Source organism: Palaemon carinicauda, chromosome 7 (assembly GCF_036898095.1).
Source record: "Palaemon carinicauda isolate YSFRI2023 chromosome 7, ASM3689809v2, whole genome shotgun sequence".
NCBI classification, from domain to species: domain Eukaryota; kingdom Metazoa; phylum Arthropoda; class Malacostraca; order Decapoda; family Palaemonidae; genus Palaemon; species Palaemon carinicauda.
The window spans coordinates 38,463,893-38,488,855 of NC_090731.1; the positions used below are offsets into that span (position 1 = coordinate 38,463,893).

General features: G+C 35.6%; 2 protein-coding genes and 1 pseudogene across 2 annotated transcripts; 1 reads left to right on the forward strand and 2 right to left on the reverse strand.

Moving 5' to 3' along the window:
- The window catches only part of LOC137643555 (myb/SANT-like DNA-binding domain-containing protein 3), a 21,866-nt pseudogene extending 1,013 nt beyond the window's left edge, over window positions 1-20,853 (forward strand).
- LOC137643554 (putative nuclease HARBI1) lies at window positions 4,676-8,091 on the reverse strand. The gene is made up of 3 exons (XM_068376287.1): window positions 7,877-8,091; window positions 6,877-7,079; window positions 4,676-5,553 (listed from the first exon to the last, which is right to left on the reverse strand). Exons 1-3 carry the CDS (start codon window positions 7,945-7,947, stop codon window positions 4,676-4,678), a joined length of 1,152 nt encoding a protein of 383 aa, XP_068232388.1. The 5' UTR covers window positions 7,948-8,091.
- A 190-nt stretch (window positions 20,854-21,043) lies between the features above and the next one.
- On the reverse strand, window positions 21,044-24,487 carry LOC137643556 (putative nuclease HARBI1). Its single transcript, XM_068376288.1, has 3 exons — window positions 24,293-24,487; window positions 23,293-23,495; window positions 21,044-21,969 (listed from the first exon to the last, which is right to left on the reverse strand). The coding sequence occupies exons 1-3, from the start codon at window positions 24,361-24,363 to the stop codon at window positions 21,092-21,094; spliced, it is 1,152 nt and encodes a 383-aa protein (XP_068232389.1). The 5' UTR covers window positions 24,364-24,487; the 3' UTR covers window positions 21,044-21,091.
- Between the last annotated feature and the right edge of the window lie 476 nt (window positions 24,488-24,963).

Below are 24,963 nucleotides of genomic sequence, written 5' to 3' on the forward strand. Positions count from 1 at the left end.
ATATACTGATTAGCCTAATTGTTTGGTCTTAATTTCAGGCTATATACTTGTTAGCTTAATTGCTTATCTTTTGTTCTTAATTTAAGGCTATATACTGGTTAGCCTAATTGTTTGGTCTTAATTTCAGGCTATGTACTTGTTAGCCTAATTGCTTGGCTTTTGTTCTTAATTTAAGGCTATATACTGGTTAGCCTAATTATTTGGTCTTAACCCATTAATGCCTGACCTACTATATATAGTAGTACAATTGCTAAGACAAATTACACCCCAATTTTTCATGTTTTTCTTATTGTTTTGCATATTCCTGAGTTCTTTTCAATCTAATCAATAATATAAACAGGAGTTTTTCTTTGAAGTATCCATATTTTTCGACTTTTTGACAAAATACCAAAGATATGTAGAATGTTTTTATATATTCACATTTTTAATCTGAGCTCATCGTTACACAAGTTCATTAAACATCTTTATACTGATACATATCATGACACTGAAGACCATGAATCAATTCATTTATCAGAAATTGAGATAGCAATTGAAGCATAAATATTACAGGCTATTTTCAATTACCTACTATATATAGTAGGTCAGGCAGATATGAAGCCAAAATATGGACCGGACAGGAAAAATCTTAGAAAAGTATCACCCTAAAGCAAATTGGTTGTTTCTTCGTTAGAATAAACTGCTTGTTCGCTATTTTCTGGTCCTTGGATGCACACCTCGTCGCTGGTGAAGTGACTTTCCAGCTAACAATGCCTCGGTAGTTTCAAATTTTCAGTTCCCTGTTACTATCCAAGCATTCTCATACTCTCAGGATACCACACATTACCAAGTTGCCGCTTATACTGATCTTTGGATGCTGATGTTGGAGTCGAACTCATTGCTAAGGCAATGTCACGTGATACATTTGAAGAAATATTACGGTTTCTGCCTTCCACTGATAATCAGGCACTAAACAAGGATCAACATATATCACTTGATGAAGCAATGATAGAATATTTTGGTAGGCATGGATGCAAACAGTGCATTCGGAATAAACCTGTGAGATTTGGATTTAAAGCTTGGTGCCTAAATTCTCCACTTGGATATTTAGCTACGTTTGATGTATACCAAGGGACAGCCTTCGGGTTGAATCGTCACTATGAAGAAAGGTTTGGAAAAGGTGGGGACACTTTGATGATTTTATTCGAAAAACTACCAAGTCATATCAAAGATATACCAGTGAGGTTTTACTTCTACAACTACTTCACAAGTTTACCTTTAGTAAATCACTAAAAAGAGATAAACTATGAAGCAACTGGAACAATAAGGGACAACAGAATTCCGAAGACTTGTCCTATAAACTCCACAAACGAAATGAAGAAGGTTCCTCGAGGAGATACAGATGTTGTTGTGGATAATATTCACAAGATCTTGTTGGTATGCTGGAAGGATAATGCAGTAGTTTCAATGGTATCAAATATTTCTCCTGTTTATCCTCTGGAAAGTGTATCTCGATGGTTAGCAAAGGACAAAAAGAAAATTAGTGTAAGTCGTCCTTATCTCATCGGGGATTACAACAGGCACATGGGTGGCACTGATATGATGGACCAAAACATCAATTGTTACCGTATATCCATTAGAATGAAAAAGTGGTGGTGGCCTATATTTTCTTGGGTAATTGATGCAATGATTCAGAACTGCTGGCTTCTGCATCGTGTTGATGAAAGCAACCTTTCACTGTTGTCATTCAAGCGTTACATTGCAAGGACATACCTTCAGAAGGCAGAACCACGTGTGGGAATAGACCGGCCAAGACAGTCATCTCGGGTTATTCCAGATGTACGTTATGACAATATTGGTCACCTCGTCGAATCCCTTGGAAAACAGGCATGGAAATGTGCTCTATCCTCTTGTAAGTCTCGTTCTTCGCAAGGGTGTATGAAGTGTGGAGTTCCATTGTGTGTGAAATGCTTTGCTAATTATCATCGTCGTGCTCTTTAGAATACTGCTAACTATAGTGTCTGGTTTGTTATTGTGTGATATCACGGAATTTATCTCAAAATTTAACTAAGAAGGAAGTTTCTCTAAAGCATGAACCAGTTTTATTTCTATTTTATTCTACCGTATCACAATTTTCTGTTAAACATTTCACTTGTAGAAGTAAGAATTATTATCCATTTCACATATTCAAATACTGTCAGCAAGTGCAAAAGTAATTGGGCTTACAAATGCAACAAATTTTAGTAGTAAACTGCAATATTTCTTTGTATTATTCAGTAATAAACGCACTATTATTGAGTGTCTTGCTTCTAATACATCCTCTTTGTAATGAAAAAATACCAATAAAATTTTATTATAGAAAATAGACTCTTCAATAAAAATGTGTACCCCGAATCTGCCTAACCTACTATATATAGTAGGTTATATATATGGACAAATACCATGGAAAAAACATTGAATATATGATAATACCATATAAATATACATATTAAACTTAAATAATGAAAAAAATTTAGAAAAAAAAATTCAGGCAGTAATGGGTTAATTTCAAGCTATATACTTGTTAGCCTAATTGCTTGGCTTTTGTTCATAATTTAAGGCTATATACTGGTTAGCCTAATTGTTTGGTCTTAATTTCAGGCTATATACTGGTTAGCCTAATTGTTTGGAACAAAGATATTCATTTAACCACTGAATTGTTGTAAAAATTTCAGAGCAAAGAAACAGCATGCAGCCTATAAGCGAGAGACTATGAGGACAGGTGGTGGTGCTCATCCTAAGCCTGAAGATGAAGAGACTGCTAAAATCCTTACTATCATAAGTGATGACCTTGATGGTGAGGAAAATGAACTGGACTGTGATGCACTTCAGAGTACCGGTAAGTCCTACTTTGATAATTCTACAGAAAGCTCTGCTTGAATGTTTTGCATATTTTACTGATTTTCATACAAATGTTTTGTTTCTCTATTAATTTTTTCCCATAAAATTGAGAGGAAGTCACTTGTTTTACGCATATCCCCTACCTATCAATTTATAAAGATAATGGAATCCTGCAGTTCTCACCTTCTTGCACAGTAATTAGGGGGTTATTTAAATTCTGGGAAAGCAATAATTAGCAAGATATGTTGAAGAGGGGAGAAGGGGTTATAAAGAGAAAATAGCTCGGTTTCCTCACTAAACGACATGGAACTGACGTCAACATAGTCAACTAAACAGAAGTTCGAAATGCCAGCGTACATTTGATATACTGTACATTCAAAATATACTTAATCAAGAATTGTGATTACTCAAAAGTGTCACTATTTGTAAGTTGCATATTTTAAGGACACTTGTGAGTAATCAATCCATTTTTAATTAAGTATATTTTGAATATACAGTAAATCAAATGTACGCTGGCATCACGAACTTCTGTTTATGTAAGCTGGCATCACGAATTCTGTTTAGTTGACGATGTTGACGTGTCAGTTCCAAGTCGTTTATTGAGGAAACCGAGCTATTTTCTTTTTATAACCTCTTCCCCCCTCTTCAACATATCTTGCTAATTATTGCTTTCCCAGAATTTAAATAACCCCCTAATTACAGTGCAAGAAGGTGAGAACTGCAGGATTCCATTATATTGGAGTAGATGGATAGCGTGGTGTTCTATACTATTACCCAAGAATCATGTCTAACATGGTGTGACCCACAACTGTGTAATTGATAGGATTAGGTAAATCATTCATCACTTAAATATTTGCTTTACTTCTATGGAATCTTTTATAGAATTAGGAGGAATTAGTAGCCCCACAGTTTGCAAAGGTAATGTTCTCCAGTACAATCATAGCATATTTTTCTTTTTTTTTTTTTGCCTTTTCAGGACAACCACATACTGTGATTGGTATCTGAAATAATGGGCAAAAATGTGAGATAAGGTTTGATTCTCAAATAATGGCACAGCACATTAACAACTCTATACACTCCATCACAACACCTCCCAAACTCACCTCAACTGAATTCAACACAACACAGAGCACACCAGCTGGCAAAGTCTCCTCTCAAGAAGCTAACATGACACAGGATACTCAAACAAACACACCCACCTCTATACAGTTTAATGCCAGAAACACCCCAACAGAATACACACCAACACCTGGCCAATCAAATTTTACCCCAGCCCGAAAGCGCCGATGAACAAGAAAGTTCACTCAGGAGGCCAGCTTTGAAGCATCTCTTGAGATGCAACGGAAGGAGCATGAAAAGACGATGGAAAGCCTCAGCCTAGATATTGAAGTTAAGAGCCTAGATATTGAAATTAAGAGAGAAAAACTAAAAAAAATTAAAAAGGAAAATGAGGATGCAAACCTTTGTCTTCAGGCTCTTCAAATCTGGGTTGATGTGGGCAAGAAAATGTTGGAAGTAACAGGGGAACTAGGAAAGGTGACCAAAAGAATTTGTGATAAACTCGATGCTTTAAACTGATCCAATGTCACTTCAAGTTTTTTCAGTGCAATATAGTATTATATATATTTCGGCTGTGATGAACTTATGCATTGTGTTCTAGTCTGCAATGTATTTTGACTACTGTACTGTATATTTTTGTGGAAATTAAAATTACAAATAACTGTTACTGGTTTATTTTCCAAACCTGTACCATTTATACATACTTTGAATTTGGTTTTTGGTAACTTTAAGCCTAGTGGTGGTGATTATTTTTTTCCTAAGCAAAATATTCTCTGATGATTTGCTGTCTTTTAAAGACTCCTTGGATATTTCTCATTACTTGAGGTTGCTGCCTCAATTCATCCTCTTGTATGTTTCCTTGGGCTTCTGGGTCATCTGGATCATGAAGTTCATGAATTACATTATCTGGCTCAAGTACTCTGTAGGCGATGGCCAAATTGTGGAGAACTGCAGCAGCAACAATTATGTGTTTGGAGTTTCTCATAGAAGTCCTCATTTTCTTTCCAAGGCAAGCAAATCTTCTTTTTAATAGTCCAAATGCTCTCTCAACACTGTTTCGCGTTCTTATGTGAGAAGCATTATAGCGGTTCTCTCCACTGCCATGAGGAGCTGTCAGAGGAATCAACAAATATTCACGACATGGATAGCCACTGTCACCCAACAAGTGTCCAGGCAGAATACCATCTTCGAGTTCCTGACAGAGTCGACTATTTTCAGAAATATTGCTGTCATGTGCACTGCCAGGCCACCTAGCTACAATGTTGTAGAGCTGCAACTGAGGACCACAGACTGCTTGTACATTAAATGAAAAATAACCTTTTCTGCTGCGGAAAACTTCAGGACGCGGGTGACTTGGTATCTCAATTGCAATATGAGTGCAGTCAATGCACCCAATTACACCTGGCATTCCAGCTATAGTCATAAATTCATGCTTAATCCTGGTGATATTATCTTGGTCTGGAAACTTGATGAACTCTGCACACAAACTTCCAATTGCATATGCTACCTTGCCAACACATCTACTAACAAAAGACTGTGATACGTCACACCAATCAGATATACCAAGTTGGTCGTTTCCAGTGGCAATGTATCTCAATCCAATTAGGACCTGCAGGTGAGAAGGCACAGGACAGCCTGTGGAAAAAGAAAAAAATCATGAAGTACCTCATTCAAACCATGTCCAGGCATAATTCTCATCTGTTTTTACTTAAAAAATTGTATAATCTTTTACTGCATTAAGCATAATATCTCTAGGCAGCTTCATATAACCTTTCAAGTAACAAATTTAGCAGAAACCAATAAAATAACTTGCCTAAGTAAACTAAGTACAGCAAATGCCTCAACCTTTTTTTACCAATGACACACTTAAGATCTCATAAGAATACCACAGCATACAGTATACTTGGCAAAATTTAAAAGGGTATACATGTAATTATAAGATGGAACTACAGACATAAAAAAATACCGGGTATAAATAAGAACTTATTTTACTTCAGTAAATATCACCATACTGCTTGAATTAGTTGTGGCATATCATTGTGCCTTGGCACACTGGTTGAGAATCACTGCAGTACAGTATACAGACATAAAAATCACTTTTGCTTGTGATTACAGGTAATGAAGGCACCTTATGTACTGTACCTACCTGGTACATTATTATTAAGGAAATGTTGTTAAATAAGTGAAAATGCGGGTAAGAGTATAGAACACCACGCTCTCCATTTACTCCAATATAATGGAATCCTGCAGTTCTCACCTTCTTGCCCAGTAATTAGGGGGTTATTTAAATTCTGTGAAAGCAATAATTAGCAAGATATGTTGAAGAGGGGGGAAGGGGTTATAAAAAGAAAATAGCTCGGTTTCCTCACTAAACGACTTGGAACTGACATGTCAACATCGTCAACCAAACAGAATTCGTGATGCCAGCGTACATAAGCAGAAGTTTGTGATGCCAGCGTACATTTGATTTACTTTATATTCAAAATATACTTAATTAAAAATGGATTAATTACTCAAAAGTGTCCTTAAAATATGCAATTTACAAATAGTGACACTTTTGAGTAATCACAATTCTTGATTAAGTATATTTTGAATATAAAGTATATCAAATGTACGCTGGCATCACGAACTTCTGTTTATGTACCCTGGCATCATGATCTGTTTGGTTGACTATGTTGACGTCAGTTCCATGTCGTATAGTGAGGAAACCGAGCTATTTTCTTTTCATAACCCCTTCTCCCCCTCTTCAACATATCTTGCTAATTATTGCTTTCCCAGAATTTAAATAACCACCTAATTACTGTGCAAGAAGGTGAGAACCGCAGGATTACATTATATTGGAGTAAATGGAGAGCGTGGTGTTCTATACTATTACCAAAATGAGCATTACATCACTCACAAATAGCTCATCACCTGACATATAAGTACAAAAACAATGTGATAACGACTCATGCCTACCTCTGTTGCTAAGAGCATTGGGCAGTGTATGCTCTATCTTTGCAATCAATGAAAGTGTGCATTCTTTACTTAATCGGAACCTCATCAGAAATTCTTCCTCAGTCATGGCATGGAATGGGTTGCTTCGGTCTGTCACAACCCTTCGTATGTGGCCATGCTGATAGCGCTGAAGGTTTCGGATATGACGGAATTGTCGGTACATGCTGAAATATATGAAATATACGTGTAATGTAAGACTCATGAAATGTTTGTTAGCCTAGTGTTTAACTCTACAAAACCTAATCTGCCACCCTTGACCCCTGGCTAGCTCAACAGCAGCCCTCCACAGTCCACACTGCACACCTAACTTACACTTTAGTAGACTAGGCATAAACTTAGATGCACCATGAAATTCCCAAATTAGGTTCAAATGGGTTTTTAGACTTTTCAGATGATGATCATGCTGGAAATCAACCCTAGGCCTACTCTAGACACCATCTAAATTGTCTTACAAAGTAATGAACGAACCCTAATTTAGGCTACCATCACCAGCCCAACACAACCAACTTGGAGCTATGATTTCCTACATTAGGTTCACATTAGTTGAATTATTCTTGAAAACCTGGGAATCATCTCCAGATATCTAAATCATTTATAAAAAGGCAAAATTGTGGATGAAAATTAGTTCATTTTGCTAGAATCTAAAGGATAAGGCCTTTTTTTGGCATTCTCTTCCAGAGGGTCACCCCCTGCCAAGGTTACTTTGATTTCGTTAGATTAGTTACCAGAATTTTTCAACTTCTCCAAGCCAAACTTAATGTGAACTTTGCACAAATACAACAATTTCTCTTAAAAACAGATGAACCTTTTAGCATCAGTTAAAAATCAACACCTTTTCCATGCATGAGCTATCATATCTATTGGAAGAATGTAATTTATTTACGATTTCAAATGCCAGGTTTACTTGCAACTACTATTTTATCACTTACTTTGCTAAAAAAATAATCAAAGAAATTCTTACCTGTGAAACTTGGCAGAAGCTTGTTTTGTTGTGTTGTGCTTGAACTCAGAGAGGGACATCTCCGAGTTCATAAAATATGAAGTTTGGCCCACCTGTTCAATAGTTTTTCTTTCTTTTTATGTGTTATTATTTTTGTAAGACATCTTTTGATAATATAAATGTTTTTCACAAGCAAAGAGTTGATATCATGACTACTATTTATTTATAGGGCTTGCGAAAGGCATGTCTGGGCCACCCTTTGAATAGTATTGGAACCACCCCTTAAATTATAGGGAACCCTAAATTTATAGGGCCTGTATATGTTCTAAGCCTAGGAATTTAATATAGGGTCTATATTATAGTCCCTTTATTTCCTCTTAGCATACGGCCCATAGAGATTTAGAGAACAATGACACTCCCTTACCGGCTACCTGGGCTTGACTCAGGTGTTGAGTAGGAGGAGTCCCCAAGCTCGTTAGACACCTGCTAAAAAGGGTCATTTCTAGTGGCGGGTATATTCTTGTTTTCTTCTTTTTTTACTTTCAGTACAGTTTATTTATATGTCAATACGGTAGCCTTATCTATATAAATACATAAGCAAAACATACATAAACATAAGATTTTTCACAACTCTGACCATCCTTTACATTCAGATCTCCCTGGACAATTCTATCCTGTTCGTAATACTAGGCAGGCAGTTAATTCTAATAGCCAGGCCTTCTCCATCACGAGGCTCAATACTACGCAGTACTCTAGAAGTTTTATTCCAGCTGTGACCAAGTTGTGGAATGATCTTCCTAATCGGGTGGTTGAATCAGTAGAACTTCAAAAGTTCAAAGTTGGAGCAAATGCTTTTTTGTTGACCAGGCAGACATAGTCTTTTTATAGTTTATTTATGACATATTTGTTTTTGATGTTGTTGATAGTTTATTATATGACATGTCTGTTTTGACGTTGTTTCTTATTTTAGAATGATTTATTGTTAATTTGTTCTCTTCATTTATTTATTTCCTTATTTCCTTTCCTCACTGAGCTATTTTCCCTGTTGGAGCCCCTGGGCTTATAGCATCTTGCTTTTCCAACTACGGTTGTAGCTTGAATAGTAATAATAATAATAATAATAATATATGTATACACACACACATATATATTTATATATATATATATATATATATATATATATATATATATATATATATATATATATATATATATATATATATATATATATATATATATATATATATATATATACATACAGATACAAACACATATACATATATACACTAATACATATATATACACATACATATATACATACATATACACATAAATATATACATATATACACATACACATACATACATATGCATATATATATTTATATGCATACAACATTAATATCATAAACATATAATCATGTATATATCAATACTTATATCTAGCATAACACTATATAGTGCCAATATACTTATGCATACTATATAAAATAATTGTTTCCTTTAATAAATGGTAGCTTAAGTCTAAATATTAATTTCACACCGACGTTAATTATTCACAATACATTCAATTCTACATTAAGTGGTTAATGTTTTTTTTATATAGCTTACAAATATCTTTACATATAAAGGCGTCGAGTTTATACATTCCATGACTAATATTCAAGTTGTTTTCAAAGGTTTCTTTTATGAAACTGGACTCTATGATGTTTCTTTCCACTAAGTTATTTGAATGAACCAATTTCTTTGCACCTGATGACCACCTTGAATAGAAATTGAAAGATTTTCCATAAATTTTTGTATGATTACATATAACTTTTGTACAAAGATGGGCTCTTTCGACAGTAACTTAAAAAAAAAATCAAAAGTAAGCTAGACTGTACGTATTACAGCCCATTCCTGTAACATACAGTTTACAAAAAATTTGCTCTAAATTCTGTTTGGTACAAATCTTGTTGCACAGATCATGCCAAAAAGTTTCTGTTAAGGATGATCCCAAGTTTTGCCTTCTAGCGACAAGGCCAATCGGATATAGCTAAGTGTTCCTAACGTTACTCTAATAAAAAATGATTCATGGAAATTTACTTTAGGATTTAATTGTATAAATTCTATTTTGTGAAAAATTTGCAAGAGGTGCTGGTATGCTAATGGGAGTTATTTAAAGTCTGGTTGGAAAGAAAATTGGTTAACAGCTAGGATATTTTTAAGGTTAGTTCGAAAAATACACAAACTTGACCTAATCTATAATCATTACTAGCTATGCTATGACCCTAGAAAAAAATGCTAGCACAGCCACAACCCTAGTTGGGAAAGCTAAAGGATATAAGCTCAAGAGCTTCAACCAAAATTTCCGTGAAGTTGAGGAAATGTAGGTACTGACCCCAAATAAACCATTAAAAGACTTCGGTCAGCCTATCTAACAAAAAGTTTAGGAAAGAATGGACTTTTTGGAAGTAACAGATTTAACTACAATAGGAAGGTAAATCTTAAACTTCTCAACTCGGCTATTGGGAAGGTAATTCATAACTTTTCAACACAGCTGGAATAAAGCTAATAAAATACTGTGTAGCATTTAAGCTAAATGATGGATAAGGCATGACTTTGAATAAACTGTTCGTCTAGTATTACAAACACGATGGTACTGCCTAGGGGGTATTTGCACGTATAGGGTTGTCAGCATTCTGAATGTTTTGTGGAACATCCATAATGAACTAATTAAACGAAGGTACCAGGGATTGATATTTAACCTTAATGTAGGGTTTAATAGAAATGCCAATAGAAAAAATCTTCGGTATGTGGAAATGCAGCGAAAGGTATATTGCAATCTTTAAATTCAGGGAAGCTACCAAGGTCTATATATACCAGGTCAGCCAACGCGCAGCTTAATCTGTGAATCACCCATACTGTGACGTCAAGCTTCCCCGTTTCACACACGTGGGTAAACAAAACAAAGGACCGTTGCCTTAGTTAGCTACCTATAGAGGTAACGTAAACAATAGGAGACACTGTGTCCATTATCATTTTATTCATTCATTCATTCTGTCACTAATAATGCCATGTAACTGCACGGTATTTGGCTGTTATAATAGACATGATAAAACTAAAAGCTCAAACATAAAATACCATCGCTTTCCAAAAGAAAAAAACATACATAGACCAGTGGATACATGCATGTTGCCGTGCAGACAGAATTAACGTTGTGAAAGCTACTGTTTGCTCGATTCATTTTAAACCAAAGAGAGAAGTTTTTGTTTTCTCAGATGTTCCACATTTAATTAAATTAGTTAGAAATAATTTTATTGTCTCCGGTTTTTTCCTCAAGACGAGAGTGTATTTCAGATGACGGCATACGTGAAATGCTTAATAAAACCAAAAAAGAATATAGGCTTGCATATAAGATTAATGAAATGTATTCAACTGTAACAGGTCAACAAAGACAGCACGTTAAATTAGCAGTTCAATTACTATCTAGGTCATATGCCAACTCATTGAAATATTTATGGGAAAAGGGACTGTTGGAGTGTCAAAACTGGAATTAAACATCTGATTTTATTCTTTTAATAAATGATTGGTTCAATATAACGAATTCTTCCTCCATGTATGAAAAGTTTGGTAAAAGCAATGCTTTTGGTATTGATGTAGAAAAACAAAAAGGTACACTGCTCAAGGTAATCGAGGTAATGAATACTATGAGAGTTAAAAATCCTAGTACAAAAAGTCTTTTCAAGTTTCAGAAAGAAATGATTTCATCATGTAAATCTACCATTGCTTTGTTTGATATGTTAAAAGGCTCTTATAGTATTGACTACCTACTTACACAAAGACTAAATCAAGATTGCCTTGAACATTTCTTTGGGTGTATAAGGCAAATGGATGGGCACCATGATCATCCTCATGCTGTGAACTTTAAATTTCGGCTAAAAAAATGTTGCCAGGAAAAGAAATTAAAATATTAAGGGAAAAGTGTAATATCACCACTGTTGAAAAATCTGATGAATCAGCCAAAGACGATGAATCTATCACGAAAAAAGGGACTTAGCCTAACAACGCAGATATTCAGTAATTTAGATTTTTATTCAGAGAAAGATGCTTTAGACGAGGAAGAAGACCTTTTGAGAGCAAGTAAAGAAATAAAGAAAGATATTGGGGGAGTAATTGAGGAAGAAGCTCTTAAATACATTGGTGGATATATTGTAAAGAAATTTTGTGTAAAATATCCTGAGTTAGGAAATAAGACTGAAGAAGTGCTAAGGAATGATACTTGGATAGAATGTGTTAATCGGGGGGAATTACATGAACCTTCTAGTCAGTTTTTTCACAGTTGTTAATAATGCGGGAGATTTTTAATGCTGTACACGGGGAAGCTCTCATGGAAGGAAAAAGTAGTTTTAAAAAGCTTTATTTAGAATTAATACAGTCTGGTATTGAAGTTTCTGACGATGTTTTTGTTTTTTTGGTTAAGATATCGGTATATTTTCGAATGCGATATCTTAATAATTTGATAAAGCATAGAAAACCTCATTGACTGTGTGATAGATCTACGTTTTTAATGGGTCTCGCCAACACTAAGCCCCTTCAGATGACGTAGGTGTGCAGAAAAGGCTTAAAATCGGTACGCTGTCTGGCTGACCTGGTATATCTGGACCGTGGAAGCTACATAGCCTGTAGCGATCATGATAGCGACCGAGCTATCAGTGTCCTGTACTAGAAGCATGTGGCAGCAGTCTATGAACTAGAAAAATAATTTGGTAACCTAATTTCAAATCTTTGATTTTAGCACCTACTGAAATCCGTCATATTCTTTTAACACTAGAATGGCCGATGGAGTCATTTTGACTCCTTGCTACTATTCAAATAACTCCCGGCTCGGTTCCTCCATATATTTTTACGAATCCTTTCGTGACTTTTATTGATTTTGAGTGTATTACATCCTACAAGCCTAGAAAAGTTTACCGGATTACTTTAGATATCATTTTTTTCAGATGATGTAATGGATGCCCTTTCTGTGAAACTCTTCTTAAATCACATGAATCCCCTTTTCTAATAATTTTACATCATATGTTGAAGATTATAAGATATTTTTTGCCTTACTACAAGCTAACAAATGTTTTGCTTTCACTATTTTCTAATTTTATGAACCCATTTCCTTGTGATTCAAGTAATTTTTCTACTGGTAATTTAAAAAAAAAACATAACATTTGCATTTTACTGATATTCATCGAATGACTACATATGTAATAAATGAAATCATTGTTATTACATGTTTAAAACACATGACGTAATATGTCATTTTGGATGAAGATGCTAGCCGTGAGATTTGCTGTAGTCACTAAAATCATAAACAGGATGCACAATTTAGCCTCAGCAATGTAACATTTTTCTTAAACGTCAACACCATTGCATCAGTGTGTGAAAGTTTGTGACGTCACCGGATGCAGGTGTCTTCCGAGATTGTGATAAAATTGGTACATCAACTAAGCATACGATATCTGTGATATCGATAATTTAATCAGTTCATATCTATACTTCACCAGAATTGGTCATCCGACCAAACCAGCTCCTTCCTATGATGGAGATGTTTAACTCTGTTGTTTTTAGACAATAAATAGTTTTAAAGCTAATAAGATGTACTTCGTTATCCAGCTTTACACATCTTAAACAACACATACTCAAATGTGTGCTTATAAAAGTAGCACACTTATAAATGGTGGCAGCGGTTAAACTCTACAAATCAGAGAAAGATCTTCAAGTAACTATAATATTAAACTCTAAGAATTAGATGAAGATCTGCAAGATTTCAAAATAAAAGCTGTAAAACCAGAGAAAGATCTTAAAGAACTCAATGTTATCTACATGTATCTACTATTTTGACTAAGTAATATAGTCCATCGAAATATTTAACATTTAATGAATGTTATGAATACAAACCGACGAACTGGATCTTCAATCAACATCCTAGGAAACCCAAGGACTGACGTTCAACGTTTACAAAACATATCCAGGAAGCACTACATTCAACAGAAACTCGAACGATACATCGCTAACAAAACATCAAGAGAGAGAGAGAGGATGTGTCGACATCACACAGAACCATATATAAGCTAAGTACAGATTTTAGAATTCATTCCAGTTTAGGCAGTGAAGTGTAGTTATCACGAGTCGTTAGTCGATTATTACTGGGGTGAGTGATTTGCTATTCTTTTATTTCCTTTCATTAAAGGAAACTGTGTTCAATTCCGAATTCTCATCTAGAATTTTTTCTCTTTTTGTACTAATTCCTTTTTCTTCAAGAAATTCTCGGGAAATGTCTTGGGATTAGTAACATTGTTTGGGGAATTTTATTATACATATGCGTTTACGCAGTGGACGTCTGTATTCATATAGATATTTTGATAGAATTCCAAGGGGTCGAAGAGATAGGAAAAGAAATACAGCAGTCATGACTCCCCCTGTGAGCCCTACCCCTGGACCTAGTGGCGTAGGCCAGACTAATCCTCCTCCAATTGTGACGCTTGTAAATGCCAGGTCTGCAATCCTTCCTTTTCAGGGTCGAGTCAATGGGTTCTTGCCACAAAATGTGGAGTCATGGATTTCATCCGTCGATGCCCATTTAAATGCCAAACAAATCGTAGACCCTTTTGTACAATTACAAGAAGCTAAAAGTTTTATAGATTTTTCGAAGGGGGATGCGAGTGCGTATTTAAGAGGTGTTTCATTTCAAGAAGCAGTTACCTGGGATGATTTCAAGGTTAGGTTACGCGCGGTCTATGGGGGTGAGGAAGCCTTGGATGTGGTATTAACGTTAAGAAATACACTTAATCAAGCCACTATGAATCGGCTTAATGTTATTGAGAGAGCAGCTCTCATAGCTGATAGGCTTAATGAATATCAGGACATTTTAGGTAATTCCACTTGGGTTACTAGGGATAACATCTCCGTGAAAGATTTTTTACGATTAATGTATTTAACTTGCATGACACTTATGTTGCCTGAAGCTTTAGTGCGGTGTTTTGATAAGAAGTTAACGCCTGCAAGTACGGAATTGGATGTATATTAACAGATAAAGAAACACATGTCCAAGCGTCCAGATCTCGATCCTGTGTTAACTCAAGTTTTTTCAACGAATGAAACAAAGCCACAAACAGTGAACATAGTTAGTATTCAAGTAGCGGGAATGACGTGTTATAATTGCAAACGTCAAGGTCACTCAAGCGTGAAGTGCAGAACGAAATTCTGCTCTATTCATAACAGTGCAACTCATTCATACAGTCAATGTTACTCGCGTAAGACACAACAGAATCCCAGAAGTACACAGTCAATTCCACAGTCAGTTCCATATGGAAATAAAAAGAAAAATCCTCATTTTAACAATAAGAAGAAACAACCAAATGTCAATGCAGTTCAGAGTCCAAAGCAAACAAACACTTCTTCGAATATCACTGAGCCTGGGTCGTCAAACCAGACCTCGCAAGGTCAGACTAATTTTCAGAATGTGCAGAGCAAAGCAAATACCACATAGTTAACTCTAGAGGGGAAGAGAGTGATGTTGGGTCAAGTTCATTTATGTAAACATCAATAGTATTGAATAATCAATTTAATGTTTTATCAGATAATTGTGAGACAATAGATTTTCCTATGAAACACACGGCCGAATTAAGTAAAACAGTGCATGCTCCCGTAGATTTGCAACGAATTCATACAATAATAAGCCAAAATGAGTTACGACAAACCTTATATGCTGTAAATTTAGAACACAAATCCTTTACGTTATTTTTTGACTCTGGTAGTCCACGTCATATCATGGATTTGAAGACACATCATTTGTTGTTTTCGAACTTTCCGATAGAAAAATCCGGAATTAGACTCTTTGGTATTGGAAATAATGAATTAAATGTCATAGGCATAACTCATGTTCAGTTCAAAGTCGGTAAACACATGTTTGCCGATACATTTGTTGTTGTAAAAAACATTAATATGTATCCAGCTGTAATTATAGGATAGCCATCTATGGGAAATCAAAACATTATCTTAGCCCCTGCCAAGCACGGCGTGTATATCTAAGGGAAATTCTATAAGTCTTCTAATACCTTAAAATCAGTTTTGGATAAAAAGGAGACGACAAATGTAACCGTAACGTACGTTGAAGAACCAATAACTTGTCTCACTAATAAAGAAATAATATACGCGACCCAGCAGAATTCTCGCTCACCCGTAATATCATCTTGCACGCAATCTATCGAACCAAACGTACCTTCTAATTTAATAGTACAAATAAAGAAAACATTACCGGGATCTGAAATATAAATCCTTTCCGACACTTTGAAAACTAACGGATTGTCTGTCACACAAGCTATTTATACAGTAGGCTCACATCAACAATGTAATATTGAAGTCTGTAATCATTTAAATAACACTTTAGTAATTCACAAAAATCAACATATCTTTGATGTAGAAGTTTATAAACATCGTATTCTTACCGTTCCTGAGATCAATCACTCTCAATCAGTTGCGGATGAATCCCTTTTGTGATCTATTAAAAATAAAATTAATAAAGACATTCAAGACGAAGAAATTCAGCAGAAAATGTTTGGACTTTTAACTAAATACCATGAAGTTTTTTCCACTACGGATGGATCCTTAGGAAAAACAGATGTGATCGAGCATCAAATAAGGTTAAAGGACAAGCAGAAAATTATCTATGTACCCTCGTACAGACTCCCTATGAAATTCCAGAATGAAATAAATGATGAAGTAGGTAAAATGCTAGAAGAAGGAGTCATTAGGAAATCAAACAGCCCTTATAATTTTCCTTTAATAGTTGTACCGAAAAAAGATCGAACATGGCGTATCTGCGTCGACTTCCGTCGTCTAAACGAGGAGACGATCCCTAATCGATTCCCAGTGCCATGTACTGACGATATTTTGTCTTTGTTAGGTCAGAATAAATATTTTACCAGTTTGGACTTACTTAAAGGCTTTCACCAGATATCATTAAAAGAAGATAGTATCCCATACACAGCCTTCAGCACAGCCAGGGGACATTATGAATTTTTACGGATGCCTTTTGGTTTACGTTGTGCTTCTATAACATTTACAAGAATGATTAACATAGTGTTTGGAGACTTGTTAGGGGATATATTGCATGCCTATATGAATGACCTTGTAATTTTTTCCAACACCTTAGAAGAACATCTACGTAAGTTAGAACTAGTACTACAGAGATTAAGACAACATAACTTAAGGGTAAAGATTAGTAAGTGTGAATTTTTCAAAACAGAATTAATATATTTGGGTTTCATGGTGTCAAGACAAGGTCTTGAAGTAGTCCATGATAAGGTGTCGGCTATACGTAATTTTCCCATACCTACTAATGTCAAGGGAATACAGCAATTTCTGGGTTGTAGTGGATATTACAGGCGTTTTATTGGCAACTATTCAATAATATCCGCTCCTTTAACTGATCTTACGAAGAAGGGCGCAGATTTCATATGGTCTGAGCAACATCAACAGGCGTTTAATACCTTGAAAGATGAACTGTGTAGCTCTCCTATCTTAAAATTTCCTGACCTCGGTGAGGAATTTTTCATTGTAACAGACGCCTCAGACTTAGGAGTAGGAGGGGTATTGCTTCAGCAATATGATAAAAAAATGTTCCCGATAGCTTTCTATTCTCGAAAATTAAGAACTTCCGCAAGTAAGTATGTAGTAATAGACAAGGAAGGGCTAGCTATTGTTAATTTACTAGTGCATTTTAAGTTCATAATTTACGGTTATCCCGTTAAGGTTCTTACTGACCATAAACCACTAACAGAGTTCTTTAAAGGCCTCAACCACAGCCCTAAACGAACTCGGTGGCATTTGATCATTCAAGATTTTGGCGCAAGAGTCGGGTATTTACCTGGGAAAGCAAATATCATTGCGGATGCATTATCACGCCACCACGTGTCATCTTGTATGGAGCCTTTAGCTGAATTAATAGATATATCAACATCAATGCCTATTGTTAAAACGATATCTGAACAAGAAGATTTAGGCTGGAGCGCTGAATTATTACAGACTGAGCAAAGAAAAGATCAGAAAATAGAAACAATTATAAATGCTTTGAAAGGCAATCATAAGGAAAAGGGATATATAAAGTATAAACAGCAGAATTATATAATCAAAGATAATATTCTGTGTAGGACTGTGACAAGGAAAACCCGCAATACACCACATGTAACTAACGACCAGGTAGTAGTACCAATATCACTTATTTCCACTGTCCTGAATTGGTTGCATTCAAATCCGTTACATGACACCCGGGGTTCTCATTAATGTCACAGAAAGCCAAATCATTGTTTTATTGGCATACGATGCTTACAGATATAAAAAGACACATAGCTAATTGTCGCACATGTCAGGAAAACAAAGGGCATACGAAAACACCTGTCAGCCTAGGAGCTTATCCTGTGCCCAATCAACCCTTTGAAAGAATACATTTAGATTTGTTAATAGGATTTTACGAGTCAGACAGAGGAAATAAGCACCTCTTAGTAATTATAGATGCTTTAACTCGATATACAGAACTAATAGCGCTTAAAACTAAAACTGCGATTGAATGCGCTAGGAAGTTTTACGAGTGTTACATTTGTAAACATGGAATTCCACACATGATAATCTCCGACTCGGGTGGTGAATTTAATAATCACTTTCTTACCTCATTGTGTGAATTCCTCAGCATAAAGAAAATAAATACCATGATATATCACCCAGAGTCAAATGAGCTAGTGGAAAGAGCAAATAGGAAAATTGTAAATATATTAAGAATAACACTAGGGGGATCCGACCCCAACTGGGATATTGCAATACCGGCGGCACTGAGTACTCTGAATCATTCATATCATATATCAATTAAAATGTCACCGCATGAAGCATTGTATGGTACCCCAGTCAGAACGCCTTTCCATGTATTAACGCCTACAACTAATCTATCAAATCCTTTAAAAGAATGTATAAATGCAAGTGTAAGTCGATATGATATCCTTCGAAAGAATTTAGAAGAATCACAAATCATAATGAAAAGGAATCATGATAAAATAGCGAAGCCAACTAAAACATATACCGTGGGTGATAACGTGTATATTCAAATCAATGTGCGCAAAGGACTCAATTATAAACTAACACCTAAGTTTGAAGGCCCATTTAACATTTTAGAAACATTAACGGCCAATAGGTTTAGAGTTCAAAACGTATCCCAAGCCACGGATGAGAGAATAGTACCATTGGCTCACATAAGAAATTAGAAAGAAAAAAGAAAAAGAGAGGTAAAGAAGTGAGGGAAAATTTTTTATTTTATGTGATTAAAAGTTTTCTTCTTAATACAGGAGTAATTACATATATTTTTCTCGTTACAGGTTTCCAAGATGAATTTTTTGTTGTTGGGAGTGATATTGTTCGCTCAGACATTTTTCTCGTGTGGGATGAACTCTAAAACTAAAAGTATGAATTTTAAATATGCCACTATAGTTGAAAGACAAGAAGACGTTTTTATTACATCAAGCAACGTAGTTGTAGAAGTGAATATGCAAGCAATTTTTCTTTAAGAGAATGATGTCACTAGCTTAAGAACCGCCATTTCAAGGTTTTCTGCCTCATTGGATGAGTTGCATAGAAGACATTTTCATTTGACTACAGAGAGTTTGCTTGGATCAACATTAAAAGTTGCAGAGATGCTATCTGATGACTTGAAAAATAAGACTTATGAGACAGGATCTTTGGCTTATGACCTTTTGATGTGGACTGTAGGACACGAACATAAAGAAAGATGAAATCCGTTTATTTATGCTGCATTAAACATCTTTGGGTCTATTGCAAGTTTAGGTTTAGGAATTTCCAATTGTCCTAAAATTAGTAATCAAAATAAGAAAATAGAGTTCTTGACTCATGAAGATGAATTGATTATGTCAGAACTTAGGAATCAGTTTGCTTCAATCAATCAAATTATGGATTCAGTAAATGAACATTCAAATAATATCATTCAGATTATGGAAGTACAGCTATTTTCTTTGTATAACCCCTTCCCCCTCTTCAACATATCTTGCTAATTATTGCTTTCCCAGAATTTAAATAACCCCCTAATTACTGTGCAAGAAGGTGAGAACTGCAGGATTCCATTATATTGGAGTAGATGGATAGCGTGGTGTTCTATACTATTACCCAAGAATCATGTCTAACATGGTGTGACCCACAACTGTGTAATTGATAGGATTAGGTAAATCATTCATCACTTAAATATTTGCTTTACTTCTATGGAATCTTTTATAGAATTAGGAGGAATTAGTAGCACCACAGTTTGCAAAGGTAATGTTCTCCAGTACAATCATAGCATATCTTTTTTTTTTTTTTTGTCTTTTCAGGACAACCACATACTGTGATTGGTATCTGAAATAATGGGCAAAAATGTGAGATAAGGTTTGATTCTCAAATAATGGCACAGCACACTAACAACTCTATACACTCCATCACAACACCTCCCAAACTCACCTCAACTGAATTCAACACAACACAGAGCACACCAGCTGGCAAAGTCTCCTCTCAAGAAGCTAACATGACACAGGATACTCAAACAAACACACCCACCTCTATACAGTTTAATGCCAGAGACACCCCAACAGAATACACACCAACACCTGGCCAATCAAATTTTACCCCAGCCCGAAAGCGCCGATGAACAAGAAAGTTCACTCAGGAGGCCAGCTTTGAAGCATCTCTTGAGATGCAACGGAAGGAGCATGAAAAGACGATGGAAAGCCTCAGCCTAGATATTGAAGTTAAGAGCCTAGATATTGAAATTAAGAGAGAAAAACTAAAAAAAAAATTAAAAAGGAAAATGAGGATGCAAACCTTTGTCTTCAGGCTCTTCAAATCTGGGTTGATGTGGGCAAGAAAATGTTGGAAGTAACAGGGGAACTAGGAAAGGTGACCAAAAGAATTTGTGATAAACTCGATGCTTTAAACTGATCCAATGTCACTTTAAGTTTTTTCAGTGCAATATAGTATTATATATATTTCGGCTGTGATGAACTTATGCATTGTGTTCTAGTCTGCAATGTATTTTGACTACTGTACTGTATATTTTTGTGGAAATTAAAATTACAAATAACTGTTACTGGTTTATTTTCCAAACCTGTACCATTTATACATACTTTGAATTTGGTTTTTGGTAACTTTAAGCCTAGTGGTGGTGATTATTTTTTTCCTAAGCAAAATATTCTCTGATGATTTGCTGTCTTTTAAAGACTCCTTGGATATTTCTCATTGCTTGAGGTTGCTGCCTCAATTCATCCTCTTGTATGTTTCCTTGGGCTTCTAGGTCATCTGGATCATGAAGTTCATGAATTACATTATCTGGCTCAGGTACTCTGTAGGCGATGGCCAAATTGTGGAGAACTGCAGCAGCAACAATTATGTGTTTGGTGTTTCTCATAGACGTCCTCATTTTCTTTCCAAGGCAAGCAAATCTTCTTTTTAATAGTCCAAATGCTCTCTCAACACTGTTTCGCGTTCTTATGTGAGAAGCATTATAGCGGTTCTCTCCACGGCCATGAGGAGCTGTCAGAGGAATCAACAAATATTCACGACATGGATAGCCACTGTCACCCAACAAGTGTCCAGGCAGAATACCATCTTCGAGTTCCTGACAGAGTCGACTATTTTCAGAAATATTTCTGTCATGTGCACTGCCAGGCCACCGAGCTACAATGTTGTAGAGCTGCAACTGAGGACCACAGACTGCTTGTACATTAAATGAAAAATAACCTTTTCTGCTGCGGAAAACTTCAGGACGCGGGTGACTTGGTATCTCAATTGCAATATGAGTGCAGTCAATGCACCCAATTACACCTGGCATTCCAGCTATAGTCATAAATTCATGCTTAATCCTGGTGATATTATCTTGGTCTGGAAACTTGATGAACTCTGCACACAAACTTCCAATTGCATATGCTACCTTGCCAACACATCTACTAACAAAAGACTGTGGTACGTCACACCAATCAGATATACCAAGTTGGTCGTTTCCAGTGGCAATGTATCTCAATCCAATTAGGACCTGCAGGTGAGAAGGCACAGGACAGCCTGTGGAAAAAGAAAAAAATCATGAAGTACTTCACTCAAACCATGTCCAGGCACAATTCTCATCTGTTTTTACTTAAAAAATTGTATAATCTTTTACTGCATTAAGCATAATATCTCTAGGCAGCTTCATATAACCTTTCAAGTAACAAATTTAGCAGAAACCAATAAAATAACTTGCCTAAGTAAACTAAGTACAGCAAATGCCTCAACCTTTTTTTACCAATGACACACTTAAGATCTCATAAGAATACCACAGCATACAGTATACTTGGCAAAATTTAAAAGGGTATACATGTAATTATAAGATGGAACTACAGACATAAAAAAATACCGGGTATAAATAAGAACTTATTTTACTTCAGTAAATATCACCATACTGCTTGAATTAGTTGTGGCATATCATTGTGCCTTGGCACACTGGTTGAGAATCACTGCAGTACAGTATACAGACATAAAAATCACTTTTGCTTGTGATTACAGGTAATGAAGGCACCTTATGTACTGTACCTACCTGGTACATTATTATTAAGGAAATGTTGTTAAATAAGTGAAAATGCAGGTAAGAGTATAGAACACCACGCTCTCCATTTACTCCAATATAATGGAATCCTGCAGTTCTCACCTTCTTGCCCAGTAATTAGGGGGTTATTTAAATTCTGTGAAAGCAATAATTAGCAAGATATGTTGAAGAGGGGGGAAGGGGTTATAAAAAGAAAATAGCTCGGTTTCCTCACTAAACGACTTGGAACTGACATGTCAACATCGTCAACCAAACAGAATTCGTGATGCCAGCGTACATAAACAGAAGTTTGTGATGCCAGCGTACATTTGATTTACTTTATATTCAAAATATACCTAATTAAAAATGGATTAATTACTCAAAAGTGTCCTTAAAATATGCAATTTACAAATAGTGACACTTTTGAGTAATCACAATTCTTGATTAAGTATATTTTGAATATAAAGTATATCAAATGTACGCTGGCATCACGAACTTCTGTTTATGTACCCTGGCATCATGATCTGTTTGGTTGACTATGTTGACGTCAGTTCCATATCGTATAGTGAGGAAACCGAGCTATTTTCTTTTCATAACCCCTTCTCCCCCTCTTCAACATATCTTGCTAATTATTGCTTTCCCAGAATTTAAATAACCACCTAATTACTGTGCAAGAAGGTGAGAACCGCAGGATTATATTATATTGGAGTAAATGGAGAGCGTGGTGTTCTATACTATTACCAAAATGAGCATTACATCACTCACAAATAGCTCATCACCTGACATATAAGTACAAAAACAATGTGATAACGACTCATGCCTACCTCTGTTGCTAAGAGCATTGGGCAGTGTATGCTCTATCTTTGCAATCAATGAAAGTGTGCATTCTTTACTTAATCGGAACCTCATCAGAAATTCTTCCTCAGTCATGGCATGGAATGGGTTGCTTCGGTCTGTCACAACCCTTCGTATGTGGCCATGCTGATAGCGCTGAAGGTTTCGGATATGACGGAATTGTCGGTACATGCTGAAATATATGAAATATACGTGTAATGTAAGACTCATGAAATGTTTGTTAGCCTAGTGTTTAACTCTACAAAACCTAATCTGCCACCCTTGACCCCTGGCTAGCTCAACAGCAGCCCTCCACAGTCCACACTGCACAGCTAACTTACACTTTAGTAGACTAGGCATAAACTTAGATGCACCATGAAATTCCCAAATTAGGTTCAAATGGGTTTTTAGACTTTTCAGATGATGATCATGCTGGAAATCAACCCTAGGCCTACTCTAGACACCATCTAAATTGTCTTACAAAGTAATGAACGAACCCTAATTTAGGCTACCATCACCAGCCCAACACAACCAACTTGGAGCTATGATTTCCTACATTAGGTTCACATTAGTTGAATTATTCTTGAAAACCTGGGAATCATCTCCAGATATCTAAATCATTTATAAAAAGGCAAAATTGTGGATGAAAATTAGTTCATTTTGCTAGAATCTAAAGGATAAGGCCTTTTTTTGGCATTCTCTTCCAGAGGGTCACCCCCTGCCAAGGTTACTTTGATTTCGTTAGATTAGTTACCAGAATTTTTCAACTTCTCCAAGCCAAACTTAATGTGAACTTTACACAAATACAACAATTTCTCTTAAAAACAGATGAACCTTTTAGCATCAGTTAAAAACCAACACCTTTTCCATGCATGAGCTATCATATCTATTGGAAGAATGTAATTTATTTACGATTTCAAATGACAGGTTTACTTGCAACTACTATTTTATCACTTACTTTGCTAAAAAAATAATCAAAGAAATTCTTACCTGTGAAACTTGGCAGAAGCTTGTTTTGTTGTGTTGTGCTTGAACTCAGAGAGGGACATCTCCGAGTTCATAAAATATGAAGTTTGGCCCACCTGTTCAATAGTTTTTCTTTCTTTTTATGTGTTATTATTTTTGTAAGACATCTTTTGATAATATAAATGTTTTTCACAAGCAAAGAGTTGATATCATGACTACTATTTATTTATAGGGCTTGCGAAAGGCATGTCTGGGCCACCCTTTGAATAGTATTGGAACCGCCCCTTAAATTATAGGGAACCCTAAATTTATAGGGCCTGTATATGTTCTAAGCCTAGGAATTTAATATAGGGTCTATATTATAGTCCCTTTATTTCCTCTTAGCATACGGCCCATAGAGATTTAGAGAACAATGACACTCCCTTACCGTCTACCTGGGCTTGACTCAGGTGTTGAGTAGGAGGAGTCCCCAAGCTCGTTAGACACCTGCTAAAAAGGGTCATTTCTAGTGGCGGGTATATTCTTGTTTTCTTCTTTTTTTACTTTCAGTACAGTTTATTTATATGTCAATACGGTAGCCTTATCTATATAAATACATAAGCAAAACATACATAAACATAAGATTTTTCACAACTCTGACCATCCTTTACATTCAGATCTCCCTGGACAATTCTATCCTGTTCGTAATACTAGGC